Source organism: Triticum urartu, chromosome 1A, assembly GCF_056163025.1.
Source record: "Triticum urartu cultivar PI428250 chromosome 1A, HENAU_Tu73, whole genome shotgun sequence".
Taxonomy (NCBI): domain Eukaryota; kingdom Viridiplantae; phylum Streptophyta; class Magnoliopsida; order Poales; family Poaceae; genus Triticum; species Triticum urartu.
The window spans coordinates 485,980,993-486,005,763 of record NC_141873.1 but is presented as its reverse complement, the minus strand read 5'-3'; the positions used below and the strand labels follow the sequence as shown (position 1 = coordinate 486,005,763).

Here is a 24,771-nt window from a genome sequence, read left to right as displayed (position 1 = left end):
GACTCAACTTGAATTGCACTCCTAGCTACAGTTCAAAGCCGTGAACCCCATCTCCTCCGATTTGCATCACCCTACAAACAAATCGAGCAAAATGAATTCACCAAGCATGGACGTGTAAAGCTCTTTGACTCGTGCACGCGGCCCTTTGAGAAATGCACATCTTGGGGTTATATGTGGAAAAGATGTATCATCCGGGGGTGGAAGCAGAAAAAGAATACCCAGATCGGATCCATCACGCCAGCACGCATCTCGGCGCACACAAACCCTAAACGCCCACCCACCGCTATATATTCCCCATCGTCTCCTCTCCTCACTCCTCTAGCCGCCGCCGCCGCCGTCGCCCGCGAAGCCCCTGCCACCGGAGATCTCCCGACCTCTCCCGTCGCCGCCCGCCCGGAGATCTCCCGGCCTCTCCCTCCGCCATCATGGGGTGCGTGCTAAGATCTCTTCTCCTCCTTCATCCTAATGCGGTACCCTGCTCTTTCTCGGCGCTGGTCTATCGGTCCTGGGAAGAGATGTCTCTTCGTACCTTCCCCGGTTCTTGCTCTGATGTGTGGATGCTCTTGTGCTGCGTTCTTGTTCTAGCAAGTGCCGAGTAGTACCATGTGATCTAGGCTGATTTGTGCTAGGGTTAGATGATGGGATTGTAGTTCCGATGCGACGAAACTTCGCTTAATGACGGTCCAGTGCTGATCAGATACAACGTCAGTGCTAAACATATTCATAAGCGACATGAATTCGTTGCCGCCGTGTTATCTGTATTCCTTTGTCCAGATGATTGGGCCGTGGAAGTTATGCATGGTAGCATACAATACGTATTCCTTGTTAGCCTCTAGGCTGGTGCAGTTTGCCTGTTCTTAGTGTAGGTAGCGAGATGACATCTACCTCGGTTTTCGTGATGCTCTATGGTGTCTGTGTCCACTTCCTTGCTTGTTATGATTGCGATACATGATTAATATGTTAGCTATTTGCTAGTCGAGATGAAATGGTTGGAACAGATGTATATGTACACAGTATGCATCAGTTCTGTTCAGTGACATGCTCTTTATTTCAGGACTAGCTTTCGGGTGTGTACACATCTGTAGTTTGTTGCCACATATGCACACGTTCGGTTCTGTGTAAAAAAAATATGTCAAGTAGATATGTCCAAGTTCAGTTGATATGTAGATGTGTATCTGTAGTTGGTTGCAACATATGCACATGTTCAGTTGACATGTAGATGTTCTTGTGCTATGTTCTTGGGCTAGCAAGTGCCAAGTAGAACCATGCCATTTAGGCTGATTTATACTGGGGTCGGAGGATGACATCGTCGTTCCAATGCGACGAAACTGAGCTTATTGACGGTCCAGTGCTGATCAGATACAACTTCAGTGCTAAACATATTCATAAGCAACATAAATTCGTTGCCACCATGTTATCTGTATTCCTTTGCTCAGATGATTGGGCCCTGGAAGTTGTGCATGGTAGCATACAATACGAGTTTCTTTATAGCCTCTAGTTTGGTTTCAGTTTGCTCAGATTTAGAATATGTCCAGCTCCTTGCTGTCATGATTGCAATATATATTAATATGTTAACTACTTGCCAGTTTAGAATGCAAGGAGAAATGATTGTACCAAATGGATGTGTATGCAGTATGCACCACTTCAGTTCAGTGACATGTTCTTTATTTCAGGACTTCCTTTGGGATGTGTTCACATGTGTAGTTGGTTGTGCTTCCAATTACATCATGAACATATCCTATTTATGCATCTTGAATAGTTATGTTGTTGGATTTTGCTCAACATTTTCCTGTTGCTTGTTAAGTTGGTAATAATACACTGCTTTAACTTTTGAGATCTGTTTAACTAATGTAAGCATGGGTGAATTCTTATCACAGTAAGACACGTGGTATGGGAGCCGGGCGCAAGCTCAAGACCCACCGCAGGAACCAGAGGTGGGCTGACAAGGCGTACAAGAAGAGCCACTTGGGCAATGAGTGGAAGAAACCCTTCGCTGGATCGTCTCACGCCAAGGGCATTGTCTTGGAGAAGATGTATGTTGAACAGCAGATTTGTGTTCCCTTGTTTTTATCTCATGTTCTGAATCCTGACTAACGTGCAATTGCTCCCCTGCAGTGGTATTGAGGCCAAGCAGCCTAACTCTGCCATCCGTAAGTGTGCTCGTGTCCAGCTGGTGAAGAACGGGAAGAAGATCGCTGCCTTTGTGCCCAATGATGGTTGCCTGAACTTCATCGAGGAAAATGTATGTGCCCCTCACCCATTGCTCAGATATGTGAAATGTCTGCTATATGCAACCAACCTAACCTCTTGACTTTGATGGATGCTTCAGGACGAGGTGCTGATTGCTGGATTCGGTCGTAAGGGTCATGCCGTGGGAGATATTCCCGGTGTCAGGTTCAAGGTTGTCAAGGTATCTGGTGTGTCGCTTCTCGCTCTCTTCAAGGAGAAAAAGGAGAAGCCCAGGTCTTAGATTGCATTTTTGTTAGGCAAGGATGGAATGGACTGTAAGGCTCTGGTCGTTTGAGGAGGAAAGTTGCCTGCTATGTTTACAATGTCCTATATAACCTGAAGTTGTACTAGCGAGATTTGTTCCTTCTCTGCTGTTGCTTTCTCTTAACAGTTGCTATTAAGAGTATTGTTTCCATGATCTGGATATATATTGTTGCTTTTATCTCATGTGCTATGATTGTCTGTGTTATGCTGCTAATGTTTGTTTAAAAATTAATTTTTTGCATGATGAGATAGCTTTGCAGTAGTGTAGTACTGAAAAAAATCTATACCAATTGAAATGTGGATTGGATTGGATAGTTGGGTTAGATTGGATGTTAGATAGTGGACTGTTTTTTGAGAAGTCACCTAAATTAGCAATGTTCTGAGCTCCATGGAGTCTTTAAAATAATAATCAAATAACACATTCAATTAACAAAAATATTCTGAGAAAAATCTACACGTTCTAACGATGAAGAGCTACACAATCTGTTAAACCATTTTCAAAATCACGATTTTGTCTTCCTAGTGTAGATGTCGCCATTAATTTAATCATCTTTAAAATTTACACACAAGAATTATCTGTAAGAACGCGTGTGATCTTTTTAGAACTTTTTGAAACTGGAAACTGTAATTTCCGATTTATTTAAAAAAATCCCAGCTCCATGAGCATTTAGCATTTTCATCCCTATATACGTACCCTGAAGTTGTACTAGCGAGATGTGTTCTGTTCCTTGTGTGCTGTTGACCGTCACTATTGAGTTTTGTTTCCATAATTTGGATAGCAAGTTTTATCTACCCTCTACGATGCTTCTGCATCATGTTTTTTTGTGTGCAAATTCCATAATGACATGGATGCAGTTTTGCCGATTGTAGTAGTAACTCACACTGAAAAAGTTGTGCAAATAACAGCTGATTATGTTTTTCACTCACTGCAAACTCTGCACAACCTAAGAGGATAAGAGGAGGAAACTAGTTTGATTGCTTTCATCATTGGCGTCTACCACTAATGGGCAACGAAATATATGCCCCAACACGGAACAAGTGAAGCATTGGCGGCAGATAGGGCAGGACAAGCATCACTGGAACTACAGTACATATTATGATCGCTGTGGTCCATTTCGTGGAACGGTGGAAGGCGCTGGCGGCACATTGATGGGGAGAAGTTCCAAGCTCCCGTCGACCCAATTGCCTGTTTATGTTGCTCAGGGTCCTGGCTGCTAACTTCAAAACAGCTGCTGCGAAGAAGAAACCTGGTATCAAACAGCATGGGCGAGATCGATTGACCCCAGCCGAACCATCTCATAGTTCATGCCCAAGGTGTGAGGCAATCACCTCAAGATAAGAATTTTTTTTGGATGTACAGGCCATGGCGCTGCAAATGGGGTGTAACTGGGTAGACATCATCACATCAACTCTGATAGCAAGACCGATCGTTGAATGAGTTTGTGAAAAGCAACCTTTGTTCACTACCCGAGAGAATCTAACAGGGCGGGCACAACATCATTATCATTTATAGATATATATGGCTCCATGACCCCTAAAATTACCTTTTGCCTATGCTTGAAAAAGACCTATTGATTGAGCAATATAAAGGCTGCTTTCTCTGTAAAAATGGATAGCACACAAAACAATTCGGCTGGTAAGCGTAGAGCACAGACATAGGATAAAACACCAGCGTTCCCACATTCCCATAGAGCAAAATGTAGAAGAGTGGTGACACCACCGACGAGGCTAACATGGAGGCCTCCTTGATGGTACTATGATTCTATGGACTTGTTATCTGTAGCCCTACATTTGTCTACCTTGGTGGTCACCTTCATCACCGCCCAATTACTTGTTGTAACTCTTTCTCTTAATATAAAATGAAGCAGCATTGCTGCGTTCATCCAAATAAAAAGATTACCGTAAGCAAAGCGGGTTTGCTATTTCTCAGCCCTAAGGGGCTATTTCCATTCCAAGTCTCATAGAAGCACTAAGTTTCCTCCCCGCAAAAAAAAACACTATGTTTCTTTCACATAAAGAATCAGCATTCATGATCACCAATGTCCAGGACATAGACGATTCTTTAACGAGAACAGGATGTTTCTTTAACATGCTGGAACTAGGAAGGATACTATTTTGTCACTATCAGCTACAGCTGCTACGATAAACAGCATTATCAGAGCTATCCGCACATTAAATTAGACCATCACATGACTATACTGTACATAACGGTCCATATGAGTTGCAAAACACATCCTCCCTACATCTGCCAGAAAAAAAAACTATCATGAATCGGCAGCAAAGAAGAGGAAACCTTTGAATAGTTATCTTGTCACTACAATGGCAAGTGTTGGACATTGACCCAAAGTAACTGTTAATCAACGTTAACGTGTGGCACAGATATAAGATTTAGCATAATACCAACACCAAACTCCCATGTTTTCATGTAGGGTGTAAGAGAACTCACCATCTTGATCTTGTTGGCTGGGTCCGTGAACATGATGAGGTCAATATCTGTTTCACAGACAATAAGTTTAGATTCTCAGTGGAGGGCTCATCACGAGCCTGCCAGTCATAAACTCATAATCAATAATCAGCACGACACCAGGATATAACCATCTAATGTATACATCAAAACTTCTTGCCGTCAAGCAGTTTTATGAGACAATACCTGGTATATGTTTTGTCCTTTATGTACAATATAACCGGCACTGTTCAATTTTTCCATAATATCATCTAAATCTGGAACTTGCAAGCTGATTTTATCTGCTAAGCTCCGTATCTCCTACAAAGGGAAAATTACAGAACATCAGAGGAACCTAAAGAAGATGCTCCTATTGACTGGAGAAACCGCGTAACAAAAGAATCAAAATGCACAAAAAGCAATTAAGTCAAATTTCGTCGATCATAGCAGGGCCAGAATTGTAACTGAACTAAAATTGGTACTCTTTCCATGTCAATTGGTTTGTGTATATGCAATAACTAACAGACCAGCCTTTCATCAAAAATATTTTAGATGCATAATTGCTTACGGCTCTTGAAAAGTGATCCTTTTGCTGCAACTCAGATTGCTTGTTTAAGGCACTCATAAGTCTTTTTGCCTCCTTTTGTTGGCTCATCCCACCACTCCGAGCATAGTCCACACAACCATGCTCATCAACATATTTGTCATATAAGGATTCATTCATGATCTCAACAACATCCTGCAACATAATAAAACGCAGAATGAGATTGCATGCCCATTTTTATTAAAAAGGTGTGCCTCTTGATGTCATCTAACTATCCGACTGTCTATTTGCCAGACAACACTTTGCATAAGCCTTAGGCATGCGATAAGCACCGTACGTTCACATTTTCAGATTTATAAAGCAGCAAACAGATAGAAAAAATAAATCTGCAACATCGACATGACATGGAGATTAAAAAACATAATTCATCATGCTTCTAAGTTTGATTCAGTAATTTGCTGAGGATGAAAACTAGCACGAGAAAGAACTCAGATTTTCCCAGCAATCATGGACAAGAACCTAAACCAACAGAAAAATTCTCTGCTGGTAATTTAGGTATGAAGTATGAAGAAATCCAAGCTGGCAGTGCAAGGTGCGCATATGTACAAAATGGGGAGGAGGGAGCCGGGGGGTGAGTATTCTAGTTATTTACATTCGCATCTTGTTCAGTCACTTCTTCTCTTAGATCCACCCGAGCGCGAGCTTCTGCTAACCTCACAAGGCTTTCCAATTGTCTGGCTGTGATGGGTGTGCCATCAGAACAAGTACTATGCGCTCTCAAATTCAAGTAATATTTCCGCAGTACCACCGCTGCTGGTTCTGACATACTTGAGCCGAGAGAAGAAAAATAACAAAATGAGAACTCATTGCATTACATATATGGTATTGATAAGTGAAAAGGAGCTGACAAAATACCGGGGGGTAACATAGCTTCTCGCGTAAGATATATACTTGCGAAGAAGTGGTTCAGGTAACGGAACAAAGTCCCTGTCTTTCTCTGGGTGTAGTCTCAGCCTTGAAGCTAATTTTTTCTCATCAATTCCAATCCCCATACTGCCATTAAATTGAGGCACTGGGCATGGAGCAAAGTTGCAAATCAATAATGATGTATACGTTTTCACATGTAAAAAGGAACTAAAAATGTTATGGAATAACCAAAGAATGACCTGTTCTTAGCCTCTTGTTGGATGAGCAAGGACTTCTGTCATTGGTATGGAGCTGCGTGTAGAAAATATTGATTTTCCTTAGTTTTTTAATTAGATTAAAGCCCTGACACATTTATTATATGTGGTGATATTGCTCATCAGTACTATATGCTTAAGATGTGGACAAAAAATGGATAACAAAAACTTACTGCCATTATGTGGTCTGATACTCTCTTATCTAGAAACAAGTCTGGCTGGTCAAGTAAAATGAAAACCAGGTCAAACCGAGAGAGCAGGGCAGCATTCATCTTTAAATTCTCATTCACTGTTTTGCCTCGGCTGCAAAAATAGTACGTATTACTAAAAGTTGAAAACAATCCAGGAATTTAAGATCTGTTACCTACATCTCACTGACAAGTGAAAAGAAGGAACAAAACCGGAATACACAAGGAAATGGTATTTGCTTGCAGGTCTGCCTGTTCCAGGCACGGTGACTTGTGTGGTTGTGTGAGTGCAAAAAGAACATTACATTGACAAAAACAATCACACTGAGAAAACAGTACAGGTAATGAGTATCAATTGAAGAAGGAAAGATGAATGAAGATAACATATCCAGAATGACAAACATCATACGGTAAGCAGGGGTAGAAAATTTTATCAAAGGATGGAAAAGATTAACCCACTCGTAATGACCACCAACAGGATTAGCAGCTGCTAGCACAGAAGTGCGGGCAGATAAACTCGCCACAAGGCCAGCCTTTGCCACAGATACACACTGCTGCTCCATGGCTTCCAGTAAGGACTGAGAACACAAATTCAATTTCAAAGAAGGAAAGTATAGAACATCTTTTACTGAATGAACATTTCACCAAGAAGGTTGTATCAGGTGAAAACTAAAAATAATACCTGATACTCTGCTGACATTTTGTCAAACTCGTCAATGCAACATAGCCCACGGTCAGCAAGAACCATGGCCCCTGTAAAGCAAAGAGCTTAACATTATTTTGATCCTATCACAAATTCTAAGACTTCAAACCACATCGGCCACAAAACAGTAGAACAACCAATTATATGACAACAAATGATCGAATTAGCTGACTTTCTGACAAGGTTCTCCACAGAATGTGTGAGGAACAAATAAGTCTTCCATGCTTACCAGCCTCAAATGCATAATCATTTGTCATTGAATCTTTAACCACAGCAACTGTTAGACCAGCATTTGTGGTTGTATTCCCGCATACATATATTCCCCGTGGGGAAACAGATGCTGCAGCTTTTAGTAATTGGCTCTTGCCTAGTCCTGGATCGCCTGCAATAACATTAAGCAAGAGTATGATTGAATCCTGGGAAGTGCTAAGCATGTACTACATGGATCATGATTGGTAAATTATAAGGATTACCAACAATAATAACATGGATGTCTCCTCTAATTGGGACTTTGTTCTGATCCATTGAATGCTTCTGCACAGCACCAAAAAGCGCAAGAGTGATACCGGCTGAAATTTAGAAACATTAATTTAGTCATGTCCAGTAATATAATACAACAAAGAAACAAAACGAATCAGAAGATGCGGCATCCAAGCAAAGGCTACTGCGCTGAAATGAGAACTCTGCACTATCGACAGTGTTCTAAAATTGGACTATACGGCTGCCTAAGCGTTAGGCGCCGCCTTCCCACCAAGATTTAAGTCAGCAAGCGGTAGCTAGGTCGTCATGTACTAATGAAGATGCAGGTATTGATCATAAGAAGAACTGGAGATGGAGAAACATTCATTCTTGATGTTTGCTCTCTTAGAAAATAAGGCATGTCTTTATTCTACTCGTCGAACTTTTGATAATTTAATATTTTTATGTTCAAAAATACAGTTTGCACTCTTTTCTTTCCTTCATTCTTTAGAACGCTGGCTCTTGAAAAGAAAGAACATGTCCCCTTACTGAACTCTGCACTAGTAGCTTGATCAATTCCTCACCGCTGAATTGCCTTTTTTTGGAGACGGCACAAGAGTACTTACCGTGAAATGATGAATAATCAAATAATCGTTACTGAAAACGCTGCACATGTCCAGAAGTAATGAAGCTAAAATAATACTCCCTCCGTCCCATAATATAAGAACGTTTTTGACACTAGTGTAGTGTTAAAAACGTTCTTATATTTTGGGACAGAGGGAGTAGTTATCATTTCTTATATACAGAAACTAAAGAGAGCACAACAGATTGATTTATTTCCAAATGATTGGACAACACTGAGCAGACCAAAATGTAAATATTTAATCACATTAAATAGCCAGCGCAAATACCTTCTAATTAAATTACTGCAAGAAAATACCACATTAGGATTTAAAACAATGTACTCCCTCCGTCCGAAAATACTTGTCATCAAAATGGATAAAAAGAGATGTATCTAGAACTAAAATACGTCTAGATACATCCCCTTTTATCCATTTTGATGACAAGTATTTCCGGACGGAGGGAGTACTAGAATAGAAAATTACCCTTTACAAGTTCATGCCCATAGATGGAAGGGCAAAAGGAGTGAAGTATTTGACGAAATACATCAGCGCCATGCTCGCTATTATATTCGGTGATGAATTTAAGATCCTTATCAGTAAAAGTTTCGAAACTGAAGGATCCAGTAGCCAGAATATCAGTAGAACTTGCATCTGAATTTTCTGAAACAACATGGGCCTTGGAGTTCCTTACTGAGATTGCTTCCAAGTACAAGTAGTATAAACCCTGGTTTCTGCTTTTGGACTTACCTGAAGATATTAAAAAAATATGCCCACAAGAGAACTTAAGAAATATGCATCTACATAGTACAAACAAGAATGTTTCGGAAAAAGAATGCACCGGCATCAGATTAATATGAGCTTCACTGATTGTATTTGCATGGTAGAACCAGAAAAAACCACACAAGAGATCAGGATATGATCATGGGATCAGTTGTGGTTGTGGGGTGTATAACCACCAGACGGGCAGCAGCTGAACCCAATTCATCTGGGCCTAGAATACAGGCCAGTTGTACCAACGCTGCAGCTCCCGCAACTATCCAAACCTATTACTGGCTGTCTATGACTCAGACTCCAGTGCATTCAATTAGTCCATCCGGATCAATGCCATTGGTATCATTGATCTCGAGACCAGTCCAGGACAGTGCAACTAGATTCAAATATGAGTTGTGGTCAGTTAGGAACTTAGGATTATTGTAGGTATAAGGTCATACACAGATACGGCAGTAGAGACTACATAAAGGAACTGTAATGTAATATATTAAATCAATGAAGACGCAATTCACCTCTATCTCTCACTCTTTGTATCTCCCATCCAGCCGATATGTTGCACTACCACCTATAATCTGCTCTAACGGTCTAACCCTTGATGGCACTGAGGAGACATGGGGATTGAACTTGTCCTCCCCTCGCCCACAACTATTGGCTGCGGCAAGACAGTGGCAGTGGATGCTGCCTCCAGGAGCACCGAGTCTGTCCCGACATATCCCTCCTGGACACGTCTCATTGCTGACATGGTCTGTTGATCCGACACTTTCCTGCTTTGTGTGGCGTGCATGGCCTTTTGTATGGGATACCGTGCATGACAGAGAAATCATCATGACTATTGCATGTGGCAAGGACATGGACGCCACACATAGTAACCTTTTGGCTATCATCATTGTTCTACAAACAATTCTTGAGTCTTATATTCAAGGAAATCATAGAAAGCAACAATGTCTAAAAAAGAGTGAATGTTTTGGTTAAGGTAAAGATAAAATGAGGGGAGGTTTTAGGGATAACAAACGTAGCAGGCGATAGGTTTTCCCTAAGAGTAACATGGAACTTGATAATGCTTCTTGTGAACTACCTGATACGGTTACACCTAGTAGTCCATAATGCACCAGAACTAGACAACCAACCCAAACTACTGAACAACCTTAACAAAAGACTGAAAACATATGTGCTCTACGGGTGTTGCAGAAAATTTGGGACACCTGAACATTAGCATTTTTTTTGTTTTTTTGCAAAGAGGATTCAGGCTTTGAAGCAATGTGAAATATAGTATCCAGGAAGGTTCAGAAATGAACAACGAGAAATAAGATACTAGTTTCTTCAAAATTGTACCTCCTCCAACATCCATATAGTTGTTCAGCACTTTGACGATTCCAGCTACCGTTACAACCTCTCCAGGGATGCAACAATCTACAAGATCTTCTGTGAGCTCACATTCTATAGTTCGTGGCACTCGGCCTTCTTCACGGTTTTCAGCACTAGAAAGCTCCTGTATCCTGGATTGAAAACAATAAAAATAGAGCTTAGTGTTATAAGCAGAGAATGACACAGATTATCTATTTATCACTTGCCTTATTTTCTGAAAATCTATCAACTTGGCAGTAGATCTCACTGGGGTGAAGGTTCTGCCCTTGCAGCCCTGAATTATGCAGGATACTGGAGGTGAAAATTTCCCGTCAGAGAACACACGACGGATGACTGTAGCACACTTCGTGCATTGGAACTCCAGCGCCAGAACTAGAGGTTTCACAGTACTGACTTTTACAACAGTACCACGCACTGTCGCTAGTTTCTCTATGAGGTGAATCAACAAGTCAGTACTTCATTTAGATGCAGAACACACGGATAAAGACAGAAGTTCTTACTAATATAGGCCGCTTTCAAATTCTTCAAAGCAATTATTGTCTCGGTGTGGTTGTAAAGCCTGATATTGACCTTGTCTACGTCGCTCAACTGGAGGCCATTGCCCGAGCACTTAGCCTGAAGAAAACATCAAGAACCAAAGTCCAGCGAGTGAAAAAACAAAGCACAACTGACAACACTAATAATTTTAGCATGAAATGAAGCATCAACCAGATGAACTGCAACTCCCATGCAAAGCAAGGCTTCTTTAGGATTTTCCCTGAGAGCATCTAAGAGGTTGGTGCCACCACACAAGTTCTTAAGCTGCTGGAAATCAATCGGAAGGAAGAAGACAACACCATCATCTTCAACCTGTGAATGTAGTCATAAGTTATAACACCATGAATTCGTTCATTTGCTGGAACCGGAAATATTCTTCCATGTAATCACAAAAGCACACTATGAAGCGATGCATTTAAATCATTTCCACGCGATTAGTAATTTATTGTGCAACTACATGATGCCATGATTTCATTTTTCAATTGGAACATTGCATTCATTCATTGGAGTATAAACGTATAAGTAATCTTATGATACTGACAAAGTGGAGCACAAAAGTAAAGTTATTCACAAAATTACAAGCTCCTCTTGATTCTTTTCCCTCCTAATAAAGAAGAGTATTCCCCTTTTCTGATTAGATATGTCACTACTTCATATACCAGGAGCCACCATCGCATTGAGACCTTGATCCTGAAGATTGTAGAAACAAATTCTGCCCCAAATTTCAAGGTCGATTCGATCAGATAAGTAAATTATTACCCAAATTCTGCCCTAACAGCAAGGAACCAACACACATTTTACTAACAACGGTACCCAATTAAATGTCTAGCAATGGCAAGTTCAGGAACTTAAATAATTGGAACCAGACAGACATTAGGCAAGAGTCTGCAAGCATTTTAACTATATACAGTTACAATGTCAGCTGCCACTCCCAGAAAATTTCAACTAACGATCAATCAGCCAATCCGATAAACCCTAGGCACCAACCAGTCGCGCAGCAACCGCGCTAATTGCATCGCGCCCGAACCGAGTAAGCAACCCTAAAATCGCGTCACATTAGAGATGGGCCAAAAATGAGGCGCTATACGGGGAATGGAGACAGATGCTTACACGTGGGAGGAGTTTGGCCCTCTCCTCCAGCCCCATGACCTTAACCAGGTCGCCGACGAGCCTGGCCCTGGGGTCGTCCGCCGGGACCGGGTGCTCGGTTTCCTCGGGGAAGTACCTCGGCCAGACCACCGCGAGGTCCGCCCCGCGGGAGGCGTCGACGGGGCGGCAGCCCGGCCGGCCCTTCTGGGTGTCGGCGTACATCCTAAGGAGGTCCCGGGGATTATCTTCTCCGACGATTTGGGCGGTGAGCAGCGGCGGCGGCGAGACTTGGAGGCGGGCGGAGCGAAAATTTTAGCGGGGTTTTGCGCCGCGGGCGTGGGGATGAGGGTGTGGCGACAGAGAGGGGGAGGGGGGCGGGAGGGCGGTTTCAGAGAGGGGTGAGTCCATGTCCGTGGGAGACAGGCAGGGACTGCCACCTACGGGGAAAAGAAGCGAAGAAGGCAAAATTTCGTGTTTTGACCTTTTTAGCATATAATAAATTTGGGATCTGACCCTTATTTAAAAAATTCGACATTTGACTCTTTTGCTACCGCCGTTCTCTACGGGATAGGCTATAGGCTTGCATAGCCTACCGCCGGAACATTCGGCGGTAGGGAAACAGTAGTTGCCGTCACACAAACGGTTAGGCGCTGACCTGGCAGACATGCTACCGCCAGAACCAACGACGGTAGGGAATGCAGTTCTACTGCCAGTGACCCTGGTGATAGGGTGTGCAACCCTACCGCTCATTAACTGCCACTTCTGGTCACAGAACCCATGGCCGTGGGGCGAGGAACCCTACCGCCTTAGAACCCGCCGGTAGGCTGGGCAAACCTACCGCCACACTCCCCGGCGGTAGGGTCTCATCATAGTGTATTTTTTGCACAACTTGTATTTTGTTGTTGAAGAAATTGTACTCTTTTTTGACATGAAAGTATATATTCATTTTTTTACCATGAAAGTATACTCATATAGTCATATTGACAGGAACAATTGGCATGAAGTTAACTTAATGTTCAAACTGAATTTGACAACAAACAAATGAAAAAACTGAATTTAACAGCAGATAGTTTCATATTCATTGAGAGCATAATTGAAAGACACAAGGCATTACAAGAGGCACATAGTTTCATTATTCATCGAGAACATAATTGAAAGGCACAAGACAAACTAATATGACGATTTTCAAACAAGTTTGAAGAGCGGGCAAACATCATCATCTTCAGAGCTCCTCGTATGTTAGCCCTGGCCGTGGAGACAGGAGCGGCAACGGATCCACCGGTTCAGGCGGAGGCGGAACACTGGTCGGCATCCGACCGTTCAAGCACTCCCACCTTGCCCTGCCCGTTGGAGTTTTCGCCTCCGCCCTTCCCTAGTTGATGATATCGAACGTCGATGCATTTGGGGGCAGCATCCTGGCTCTCTCCTTCGCATTGCTCTCGAAGTAGATTCTCCGGCCCAAATTGCGCAGGAGATAATTAGCGTGCTTTTGGGCAACTTCAATGCACGCTTCCCGGCGGACACGGCAGATACTTGCATCTGCCTCCATCTCAGCCTTCACTTTCTTCCACTCCTTCACGCTCTGCGACCAAGCCATGACATCGTCGAGGATCCGCTCTGCCCTCTCGTGCCACCGGTTTGCCCTCGTCGCCTCTAGGACCTCGTCTGAGACAGATCCCACCGGCTGCAGCAGCTTGGGGAAGGTCTCGTACATGTACGAGAGCGGCATCTCTGATGGAATGTGCTGGAGAGGAGTGGGAGGAGTGGGCGGTGATGGAGTCGGCGGTGCTTGCTCCATGCTTCCGTACCTAAACATATAGATTCATCACACAAAGGTTCATCACCTTCAAAAAATCTAAACCTAGGATTCATCATGTGGTCAAAAATTATAAACCTAACCTTTATTATCTAGAAATATCAAATAGGGTTCATCACCTTCAAAAAAATCTAAACCTAGGATTCATCAAGTGGTCAAAGATTATAAACCTAACTTTTATTATCTAGAAATATCAAATAGGGCTCATCACCTTAAAAAATAAACCTAGGAAATATGAATTAGGGTTCATCATGTGGTAAAAAAAATCAATTAGGGTTCATCATGATTCATCACCAAGGATCATCACCTAACTTGTATTATCTAGATGCAATCACCTAGGTTCATCATGATTTTTAACATGAACATGAACATAAATCAGTCTTAGGCTACAAAAAAGGGGAGTGATTTGACTCAAAATAATTGGGGGGTCGGAGGAGCTTACGTTTCTCGTTTTAGGGCCATCTCAATCCGCAAAAACGGTGAAGAAATGAAGAAGATCCGAGGGGGGAGTGGAGGAGATGAAAGAGGGGGCGAGAGGGAGAAGAAAGGGCGGCTGAGTGGGGGTAAGGGGGTGGGGCGGGCGGCGCGGCTTATAAATGCCCCAAACCCTACCGCTAGGGCCCGAGGCGGTAGGGTAACACATCTTACCGCCAGAGGGTTTGGCGGTAGGGTCACGTCTCCTGGGACCCGTTCTGTGACGAGAAATGCGTAAGAATCAGCGGTAGGGTTCCACATCCTACCGCCAGAGGCTTTGGCGGTAGGGGCCTACCGCCATGATGCCTGGCGGTAGGATGTGGAACCCTACCGCTGATTGGGCTGCAATTTTGGTCACAAGAGGCAGGCGTGCGGGGGGAGGCACCTTACAGCCGGAGGGTATGGTGGTAGGGTGTATAGACCTACCGCCATGAAGCCTGGCGGTAGGGAGGCCCCTAGTGCATTTTTTGCACCAAACTTACATTGTCTTCAATTTTTTGCACATAACAATTTCAATACATTTGAAACAATAAGCATATGTATCACATATATGAAGAATAGCTCACGGTAAAATAGTTCAACTAAGAAAGATGGTTTACATAGCAAGCACACATCCACAAATCTTTCACGAAGTTTTACATAGAAAGTTCAACACATACGAAATAGTTTCATGAGCAAATGGTTCACGAAGCAAACATAAAATGTTTCTAGTTCAACGGCACAGCAACAACTTCACTCCTTCCTTCCCCTCTTCGATGTACGGTCCTTGTTGGTCTTTGATTGTTTCTCGGTCGCCTTCTTCTCGCGGTGAGTAGGATGCGCTTTCTAAAACGGGGATGGACTTTTCCAATCCTTCGTCGGCACATTCCTCTTCTCACGCTGGGTTGTCTAAGTTGCTGGAGGTCCGTCGTCATCATCGTACTCCTCCTCCTCATTGTCCTCTTCCTACTCATCGTCCTCTTCTCCATGTTCTTCTTCTTCTGCTCCCTCCTCGCCCTCTTCTTCATCTTCACCTTCTTCGACATCGTCCTCGTCCTCTTGAACCACCCTAGATGACGAGGCTGCATGGCTCGATGAAGCGAGGCTAGCATCGGTGCTGCAGGAGCAAAAACATCCTCGGTGTTTGTAGCGCACCCAAGCAGGCCCACAAGCCTGCGAGCTTTGTTGACATACTTCTGCAATGAGAACTTCTGCAATTAGAACTTCTGCAAATGAACTTAAGAAAATGAACTCCATGTTACCTTCATCGTTTCCCTCAACTTGTTCTCACTAGCTCGAGTCCCGGGGATAGTACTAAGCGCATCAGAGGCTTGAAAAATGCTTTTGTTCAGCTCCGAAGACTGCAAAGTAATAAAATGAGTCAGTATCACTAAAGATGATGCCATCCAACCATCGGTTGAAAACAGATAAAAACAACTTACCACTCTATTGATGAGGGGTCCGTACTCCCTAAACCCGCCTTGAAGCTCTCTGGTACTCTCGTTGTAGGCTTCATTCTCGGAGGTGTCATCGAACAGGTCTTCGGCATATACTGTCATCCACTGGGGCCTCAGACGCAGACGATGCTTGATGCCATCATCGTACCACAGCATATGATCCTCGTACTCGTCCCAGTCAATCACTTTCCTCTCCGTATCTTTGTGAGTTTTCCACTCATTCCATTCCTTCGCGTATCTCGCATGTCGGTCTTCCCAATCTATGATTGACTAATTGTTCTTCCTGCTCGCCCTGCAATGCATAAGAAAGAATGTAGAACACCCTAAGAATGAATGTAAAACATCAAAACAAGAACTTGGTATCGATGAGAACGCTTGGTTGTACTCACTGGTGTAGGTCGTAGCCACCGGTACCGCGGACAATGCCGGCTGGTGGTGTGTATTGCGCCTTACCAAATTACGCAGCAACGCGCTGTGGCAAGTGGTACTCCATGGCATAGACACAAATCATGGGCATGATGCACCGCCAGAGAAGTCGGTCCTGCTTGCACATGTTGTTCAGCTCAAACCCCCACTCTCGACCATCATCATACGGCCGCCAAGTAACCTAGTACCAAACAATGGTAGGCTCAAGTGAAAGTGTCATCGAAACTATTTAAAGTCTAGTTCTTATACCTGGAAAGGCGTGAGAGCATCAAGCTCGTTGCTGAAGACCTTGTACAAGGCCTTGGATTCGCCTGTGTAGACATGCACCACGTCCCAAGCGTATGCGATGGTCGGGTACCGATCATCTTCGTCATCTTCGCCATAGTCTGTCCATGCACACGAGCGCAACTTCTCCAGATGGCCCACCGGGATTCGCTCCCACATCCAAATGGAGATGCTCCATACACATCCACACATACCGGACATGACTTTCTCCCTCTGGGTCGCGTCGTCAAGCTACAAAACAAGTATAGATGACAAGATGTCATAATCTAAAGTAGCACACATCCATGATATTGAAACAAAGTGACATTCACTTACCGAACGGTATAGGTAGGCGAGCCCGACGCCCCCCCCCCCAGCTGTACCCCGCATCCCAGCCCTTTAGGAAGTCGAGATACATCCATAGGGCAGAGTTCCCGGAGCAGTCTGGAAACACTACCTCCGTGAGAAGATACCACAGGTAGGCCCTGGCGTACTGCTCCACCACCCGGGGTTCGGCATCTTCAGGGCACTTGCTCCGGTGCTCGAGGAGCCATGGCAGCGGTATGTAGGAAGTCCGGTTGTTCTTACCGGGGGGAGGGGGGCAGTCGCCGATGAGGGTGACAACCCTATCGTGCCAGTTCGTCCTCTCCACTCGTCCTGTGAGAGCACGGCCCTTGAGCGGTAGGGCCGTAATCATCCCCCAATCCTGGAGGGTCATGGTCATCTCCCACATGGAAGATGGAAGCTATGCGTCTCTGGCCACCACCGGTCGATCACAGCCGTGAGAGCTGAGTGGACGAGCGTCGTCGGCTTACGCTTGAACTGCAGGATGAAACCCAATAGTCGGGCTCTCCGGAAGAACGGTGTGTACCGCTCGTCGTACTCCATCTTAACCGTCGTCTTGTGAGCCCTCGTCCGCAGTGGCGGCAACATCTGTGAAAATCAATAACCAAAGCATAATTAGCATGGACATAATAGTTAGCAACTTGTTTTCATCAATTCGAAAGATTTGGTTTAAGAATGGTAATTACCACTCCATTCTCAATGAAACGGGCACGGTGACCCTTGTCGAACTTAGTGTCAAGCATGGTGTACCTAATGTCAATGTCGTCCGCAAGAGGTGGCCTCCTAAAAAATTGCATAAACATAAGCATAAGCATATCAAAAGAATTTTAAACATGAACTAGGGTTCATCATGAACTAGGAAACATATAGATGCATCACAAAGGTTCATCAAGGTTCAAATGCATCATATCACATCATATTTCTCCAACAACATCCAACATGCATCATGTCATATTTTTTTTCAAAAATAAAAAACATGAACTGGGTTCATCTTGAGGGGTTCACCATTTTTACCCCGACAAAATCCACTACTTGCATCATATAACATCCACTACATGCAACAAATATCTCCGATATTCATCATATAATAAATTTGTTGATAACAAAAAAGTGTGAACTAGGTTCATCTTGAGGGTTCAACATTTTTTCTCCAACTACATCCACTACTTGCATCATAGCATATGAACATGCATCATCATATCACAACGAATGCCTCCAACATGCATCATATAAAAAAACCTTCAAATCAAATATGAACTAGGGTTCATCTTCACACAACCATACCAACTAGTGACTAGAGTTCATATCTAACACAATATAACATCTAGAATCAACCTAAATCAATCCTAGGGTTCAAAAAATTCAATCTAGTTCAAAAAGGGAGTGATTTGAATCGAATAATGCGACGAATCGGAAGCTATTTGACTCAAACCAATTGGAGGGATCAGAGGAGCTTACTTTTCTCTCTTCGGGGCCATCTCGATCCGCAAAAACGATGAAGAAACAAAAAAGATCGCAGGGGGAGATGGAGGAGATGAGAGAGGGGCGAGACAAGCAGTTCCTCTCTGTTCTTGGGGGTTGGGGCGGGTGGGTGTGGGGGAGAAGGGGGTGGGGCGGGCGGCCGCACCAAATAACTATTCGCGCTGGCGGTAGGATCAGACAACCTACCGCCAGGACCTACGATGGAAGGGTGCGATGGAGGGGGGTGACGGCAGTTTGCATGCTGACGTGGACTAGTTTGCTACCGTCGAGCCCTTTGGCGGTAGGAAAAAGGGTCAGATGTTGAAATTCTTTCAAACAGGGGTCAGATCTCGATTTTGTTTGACAAAAGGGTCAAAACACGAAATTTTGCTGCAAAGAAATGCTTTGCGCACCGTGCGCCTAGTATCGTGGCAGAAATCCTCTTGCTAAACGTTGGTGAGTCCACGGCCGACGGTGGGTGGAGGGGGAGAACCCCGTTTCTCAACCATGGAGTTTGTTTAGGTAGGGTTTTGTGTTTTGTTTGGTGGCGTTGGAGCGGTGAGGATGTGTCGCGTCGAATAAATTTGTGTCGGCTTCTTCCTCATCACCACGACGACCTTCATGGCGGCGGAGAGAAGTCAGTGGCCTCATTTTCTTGCTGGCTATTCGAGATAGTGAGATTATTTGTTTGTTGTGTCGTCTATGGCTCTCGTCTTTTGTAGTGCCCTGGGTCACTGGTCAGAACAAGATGTTAGTCCATAAGTGGGATTTGTGGTCCGACAGCATGGGTTTCAGTGTTCTCCCCCAACTTCATCGGTGGGAGGCGATGGATCCGGGTCTAGGCCAGCATGCGGATGTTCCCCGGCCGACATGCCACAGAGACAAGTGCATGGCTGCTTGTAGCGGGTCTGTTCATCGGCTCTAAAAGCCAATTTGGCGATGATGCTACCCTCTATCTTAAGATATGGAGGTTGCACTTCTCTTCGGCGAGTGCCTCAGCAACACTGGAGTTTTTATGATAGTTGTTGGCTTTGATATGTGCACAAACCTCAAGGGGACTTTGTGTGGAAAAAATTCTTGAGATCCTTTCTACATAGTTTTTAGGACATTTGTCTTGGTTCTGTTTGTCTGATGATCTCCACGTATGTTTGCACTAACCGTACTATGTTTATTTAATTTAAAATGTGTGGTCACTAAAAAAATCCACCGCTTTTGTGTTAAAAAAGAAATCATCCGCTTCTCCTCCTCCTTCCGAGGTCCATTTCTTCGGAAAAAACATGATAGATACCATGGACGTGTTAGTTGCCGTATCAACTTTTGCCTGAATTCCATCTATGTCTCAATTGAGCCCCGACTGAGGGTAAACAGGCAAAAAAAAAATCAACATATGCATGTTGTTTGGTTGCTTGTATACTATCCAGACTGTATGGGACGAAGCGATTGGTAGGTTGTTTGGTTGCCCTCTTGTTTAGACGGAAACACAAGTTATGGCGTTTGGCTACATGCATCACATGTTGCCTGGTAACCTAGGTGTCGTGTCGTAGCATATAAACATAGGTTTAAACCAATTCAACCAGTTTTCAAACATAGTACTGTTGGTAAGTGTAGCATGCAATTTCAAAAATTTCCTACACTCACACAAGATCTATCTAGGAGATGCATAACAATGAGAGGGGGAGAGTGTGTCTACGTACCCTCGTAGACCGAAAGCGGAAGCGTTTGACAACGCGGTTGATGTAGTCAAACTTCTTCTCGTTCCAACCGATCAAGTACCAAACGTACGACACCTCCGAGTTCTGCACACGTTCATCTCGATGACGTCCCTCAAACTCTTGATCCAGCAAAGTGTCGAGGAAGCAGATGATTTCCGCCAGAACGACGGCATGGTGATGGTGATGGTGAAGTGATCCGCGCAGGGCTTCACATACACTGCGAGAATATGACCGAGGGTGTAATCTGTGGAGGAGGCGCCGCACACAGCTAACAGATGTTGTTGTGTGTTCTAGCGGTGCCCCCATATATATATGTGTTGGAGGGGAGGAGAGTGATGTCTACTATGCAACTTTATTCTTATAGACTCGTGTTGGGCCTCCAATCACAGAGTTTTGTAGGACAGTAGCAATTTTCCCTCAAGTGGATGACCTAAGGTTTATCAATCTGTAGGAGGTGTAGGATTAATATGGTCTCTCTCAAACAATCCTGAATCAAATACAAGAAATCTCTTGTGTCCCCAACACACCTAATACAATGGCAAATTGTATAGGTGCACTAGTTCGGCGAAGGGATGGTGATAAAAGTGTAATATGGATGGTAGAAATATATTTTTATAATCTTAATAAATAAAAACAGCAAGGTAGCAAATAGTAAACGGGCACAAAAACGGTATTGCAATGCTTGAAAATGAGGCCTAGGGTCCGTACTTTCACTAGTGCAGCCTCTCAGCAATGCTAATATAATTGGATCGTATAACCGTCCTTCAACGTGCAACGAAGAATCACTCCAAAGTTCCTATCTAGCGGAAAACATAAGACGGAATTGTTTGTAGGGTACAAAACCACCTCAAAGCTATTCTTTCCGATCAATCTATCCTAGAGTTCGTACTAAAATAACACGAAGCTATTATTTCCCATCGATCTAACCAAGAGTTCATACTAAAATAATACCAAAGCAAATTCAGATTCACAATATTCAATCCAACACAAAGAACTTCAAAGAGTGCCCAAGATTTCTACCGGAGAAACAAAGACAAGAACGTGCATCAACCCCTATGCATAGATTAACCCAATGTCACCTTGGGAATCCGTGAGTTGAGTGCCAAAACATATATCAAGTGAATCAATATGATACCCCATTGTCACCACGAGTATTCAATTGCAAGACATATATCAAATGTTCTCAAATCCACAAAAGTATTCAATCCGATAACAACGAAATCTCAAAGGAAAAAACTCAATTCATCACAACAAGATAGAAAGGGGAAAACACCATATGATCCGACTATATTAACAAACCCCGCGATACATCAAGATCGTGACATCTCAAGAACACGAGAGAGAGATTAAACACATAGCTACTGGTACAAACCCTCAGCCCCGAGGGTGGACTACTCCCTCCTCATCGTGGTGGCTGCTCGGATGATGAAGATGGCCATCGGAGATGATTCCCCCGTCTGGCAGGGTGCCAGAACAGGGTCTAGATTTGTTTTAGGTGGCTACAGAGCCTTGTGGCGGCAGAACTTCTGATCTAGGTTAACCCCGAGGGTTTCTAGAATTTTTGGGAATTTATAGAGTAAAGAGGGGGTGCAGGAGGCCGCTGAGGTAGGCATGATACGTCTCCGTCGTATCTACTTTTCCAAACACTTTTGCCCTTGTTTTGGACTCTAACTTGCATGATTTGAATGGAACTAACCCGGACTGACGCTGTTTTCAGCAGAATTACCATGGTGTTATTTATGTGCAGAAACAAAAGTTCTTGGAATGACCTGAAACTTCACGGAGCAACTTTTTGGAAAATATAAAAAATATCTGCAAAAGATGAAGGCCAGGGGGCTCACCACCTGTCCACGAGGGTGGGGGCGCGCCCCCTACCTCGTGGGCCCCCTGGAGCTCCTCCAACTCCAACTCTATATATTGTGTTTTGGGGAGAAAAAAAATCAGAGAGAAGAATTCATCACGTTTTACGATACGGAGCCGCCGCCAAGCCCTCAAACCTCTCGGGAGGGCTGATCTGGAGTCCGTTCGGGGTTCCAGAGAGAGGAATCTGTCGCCATCGTCATCATCAACCATCCTCCATCACCAATTTCATGATGCTCACCGCTGTGCATGAGTAATTCCATCGTAGGCTTGCTGGACGGTGATGGGTTGGATGGGATCTATCATGTAATCGAGTTAGTTTTGTTAGGGTTTGATCCCTAGTGTCCACTATGTTCTGAGATTGATGTTGCTATGACTTTGCTATGCTTAATGCTTGTCACTAGGGCCCGAGTGCCATGATTTCAGATCTGAACCTATTATGTTTTCATCAATATATGAGAGTTCTTGATCCTATCTTGCAAGTCTATAGTCACCTATTATGTGTTATGATCCGTTAACCCCGAAGTGACAATAATCGGGATACTTACCGGTGATGACCGTAGTTTGAGGAGTTCATGTATTCACTATGTGTTAATGCTTTGTTCCGGTACTCTATTAAAAGGAGGCCTTAATATCCCTTAGTTTCCGTAAGGACCCCGCTGCCATGGGAGGGTGGGACAAAAGATGTCATGCAAGTTCTTTTCCATAAGCATGTATGACTATATTCGGAATACATGCCTACATTACATTGATGAACTGGAGCTAGTTTTGTGTCACCCTAGGTTATGACTGTTACATGATGAACCGCATCCGGCATAATTCTCCATCACCGATCCATTGCCTACGAGCTTTCCATATATTGTTCTTCACTTATTTACTTTTCCGTTGCTATTGCTACCATCACTACAAAATACCAAAAACGTTACTTTTACTACTGTCACCTTTTATTATCATTGCCACTACTATCATATTACTTTTTCTACTAAACACTTTGCTGCAGATACTAAGTTTCTAGGTGTGGTTGAATTGACAACTTAGCTGCTAATACCTGAGAATATTCTTTGGCTCCCCTTGTGTCGAATCAATAAATTTGGGTTGAATACTCTACCCTCGAAAACTGTTGTGATCCCCTATACTTGTGGGTTATCAAGACTATTTTCTGGCGCCATTGCCGGGGAGCATAGCTCTATTCTTTGAGTCACTTGGGATTTATATTTGCTTATCATTATGAAGAACTTGAAAGATCCAAGAACCAAGATTTAGCCCTCAACTACGAGAAGAGGTAACGAACTACCATCTAGCTCTGCACTTGATTCACCTTCTGTTTTGAGTAAGCTTGCGACACCTAAACCTGCTTCTGCTATTCGTTTTGATATGTTGCATGTTATTGATGATGCTACTTCTGCTATGCATGATACATATGATGAAACTACTTCTATGCTTGATACTACTGTGCCACTTAGCGAATTTCTTGACGAACAACTTGCTAGGGCTAGAGAGATTGAAAATATTGAATCTGATAATACTGATGAAAGTGACGATGAAGACTTGCCTGTTATTCCTAAGGGTTATGTTTTTGATAAAGAAGCTTCTTTAGCTATTTTAGGTTGCAAAGATAGATACGAACTCAAGATGTTATTGGCTAAATGGAATCAGCAATCTCTAAATGCTAGAATGAAACCTGACCCTGCTTTTGCTACTTCACCTATCTGTGTTACTGATAAGGATTATGAATTCTTTGTTGATCCTAATATATTTACTTTGGTTGAATCTAATCCTTTCCATGGCTATGAATCTGAAACTGTTGTGGCACATCTTACTAAATTAAATGATATTGCCACCCTGTTCACTAAAGATGAGAGAACTCGCTACTTTTATATCCTTAAAATATTTCCGTTCTCATTAAAGGGTGATGCTAAGATATGGTTTAATTCTCTTGATCCTGGTTGTGTGCGTAGCCCCCAGGATATGATTTATTACTTCTCTGCTAAATATTTCCTTGCGCATAAGAAACAAGCTGCTTTAAGGGATATATATATATATATATATATAAAATTTTGCGCAAATTGAAGAAGAGAGTCTTCCACAAGCTTGGGGGAGGCTTCTCCAATTACTTAATGCTTTGCCTGATCATCCTCTTAAGAAAAATGAAATACTTGATATCTTTTATAATGGACTAATCAATGCCTCCAGAGATTACCTAGATAGTTGTGCTGGTTCTGTTTTCAGGGAAAGAACACCGGATGAAGCTGAAATTCTATTGAATAATATGTTGACAAATGAAAATAATTGGACACCTCCGGAGCCAATTCCTGAGCCTATTCCTAAACCAACTCCGAAGAAGAGGGGTATTCTATTTATCAGTCCTGAAGATATGCAAGAGGCAAAGAAATCTATGAAAGAAAAAGGTATTAAAGCTGAAGATGTTAAGAATTTACCTCCTATTGAAGAAATACATGGTCTTAATTTATCGCCCGTTGAAGAAACATATGATCTTAATCCTTCACCTATTGAAGAAACTCATGGTCTTGATAACCCGACACAGGTAGTAAAGGTAAATTCTCTCTATAGATATGATAAA

At 43.3% G+C, this 24,771-nt stretch overlaps 2 protein-coding genes and 1 pseudogene across 5 annotated transcripts; 1 reads left to right on the top strand and 2 right to left on the bottom strand.

The window, feature by feature from the left end:
- The first annotated feature begins 254 nt into the window (after nucleotides 1–254).
- Nucleotides 255–2,676, top strand: LOC125521031 (small ribosomal subunit protein uS12). The gene is made up of 4 exons (XM_048686087.2): nucleotides 255–430; nucleotides 1,878–2,033; nucleotides 2,116–2,242; nucleotides 2,330–2,676. The coding sequence occupies exons 1-4, from the start codon at nucleotides 426–428 to the stop codon at nucleotides 2,468–2,470; spliced, it is 429 nt and encodes a 142-aa protein (XP_048542044.1). The 5' UTR covers nucleotides 255–425; the 3' UTR covers nucleotides 2,471–2,676.
- MCM8 (minichromosome maintenance 8) lies at nucleotides 2,608–12,781 on the bottom strand. 4 transcript variants are annotated; one of them, XM_048686072.2, is made up of 18 exons: nucleotides 12,418–12,781; nucleotides 11,479–11,619; nucleotides 11,271–11,385; nucleotides 10,977–11,199; nucleotides 10,738–10,901; nucleotides 9,118–9,381; nucleotides 8,026–8,121; nucleotides 7,782–7,934; nucleotides 7,532–7,602; nucleotides 7,309–7,427; nucleotides 6,835–6,964; nucleotides 6,647–6,698; nucleotides 6,396–6,552; nucleotides 6,133–6,307; nucleotides 5,505–5,675; nucleotides 5,144–5,257; nucleotides 4,940–4,986; nucleotides 2,608–3,725 (listed from the first exon to the last, which is right to left on the bottom strand). In XM_048686072.2, exons 1-18 carry the CDS (start codon nucleotides 12,616–12,618, stop codon nucleotides 3,494–3,496), a joined length of 2,625 nt encoding a protein of 874 aa, XP_048542029.2. In that variant the 5' UTR covers nucleotides 12,619–12,781; the 3' UTR covers nucleotides 2,608–3,493. The 4 variants fall into 4 exon arrangements, with proteins under 4 accessions (XP_048542029.2, XP_048542036.2, XP_048542042.2 ...); XM_048686079.2 differs by having other exon boundaries at nucleotides 2,608–3,722; XM_048686085.2 differs by lacking the exon at nucleotides 2,608–3,725 and adding an exon at nucleotides 4,396–4,738 and having other exon boundaries at nucleotides 12,418–12,780.
- Nucleotides 12,782–13,618: 837 nt separating this feature from the next.
- LOC147991836 (uncharacterized) lies at nucleotides 13,619–14,197 on the bottom strand (annotated as a pseudogene).
- Between the last annotated feature and the right edge of the window lie 10,574 nt (nucleotides 14,198–24,771).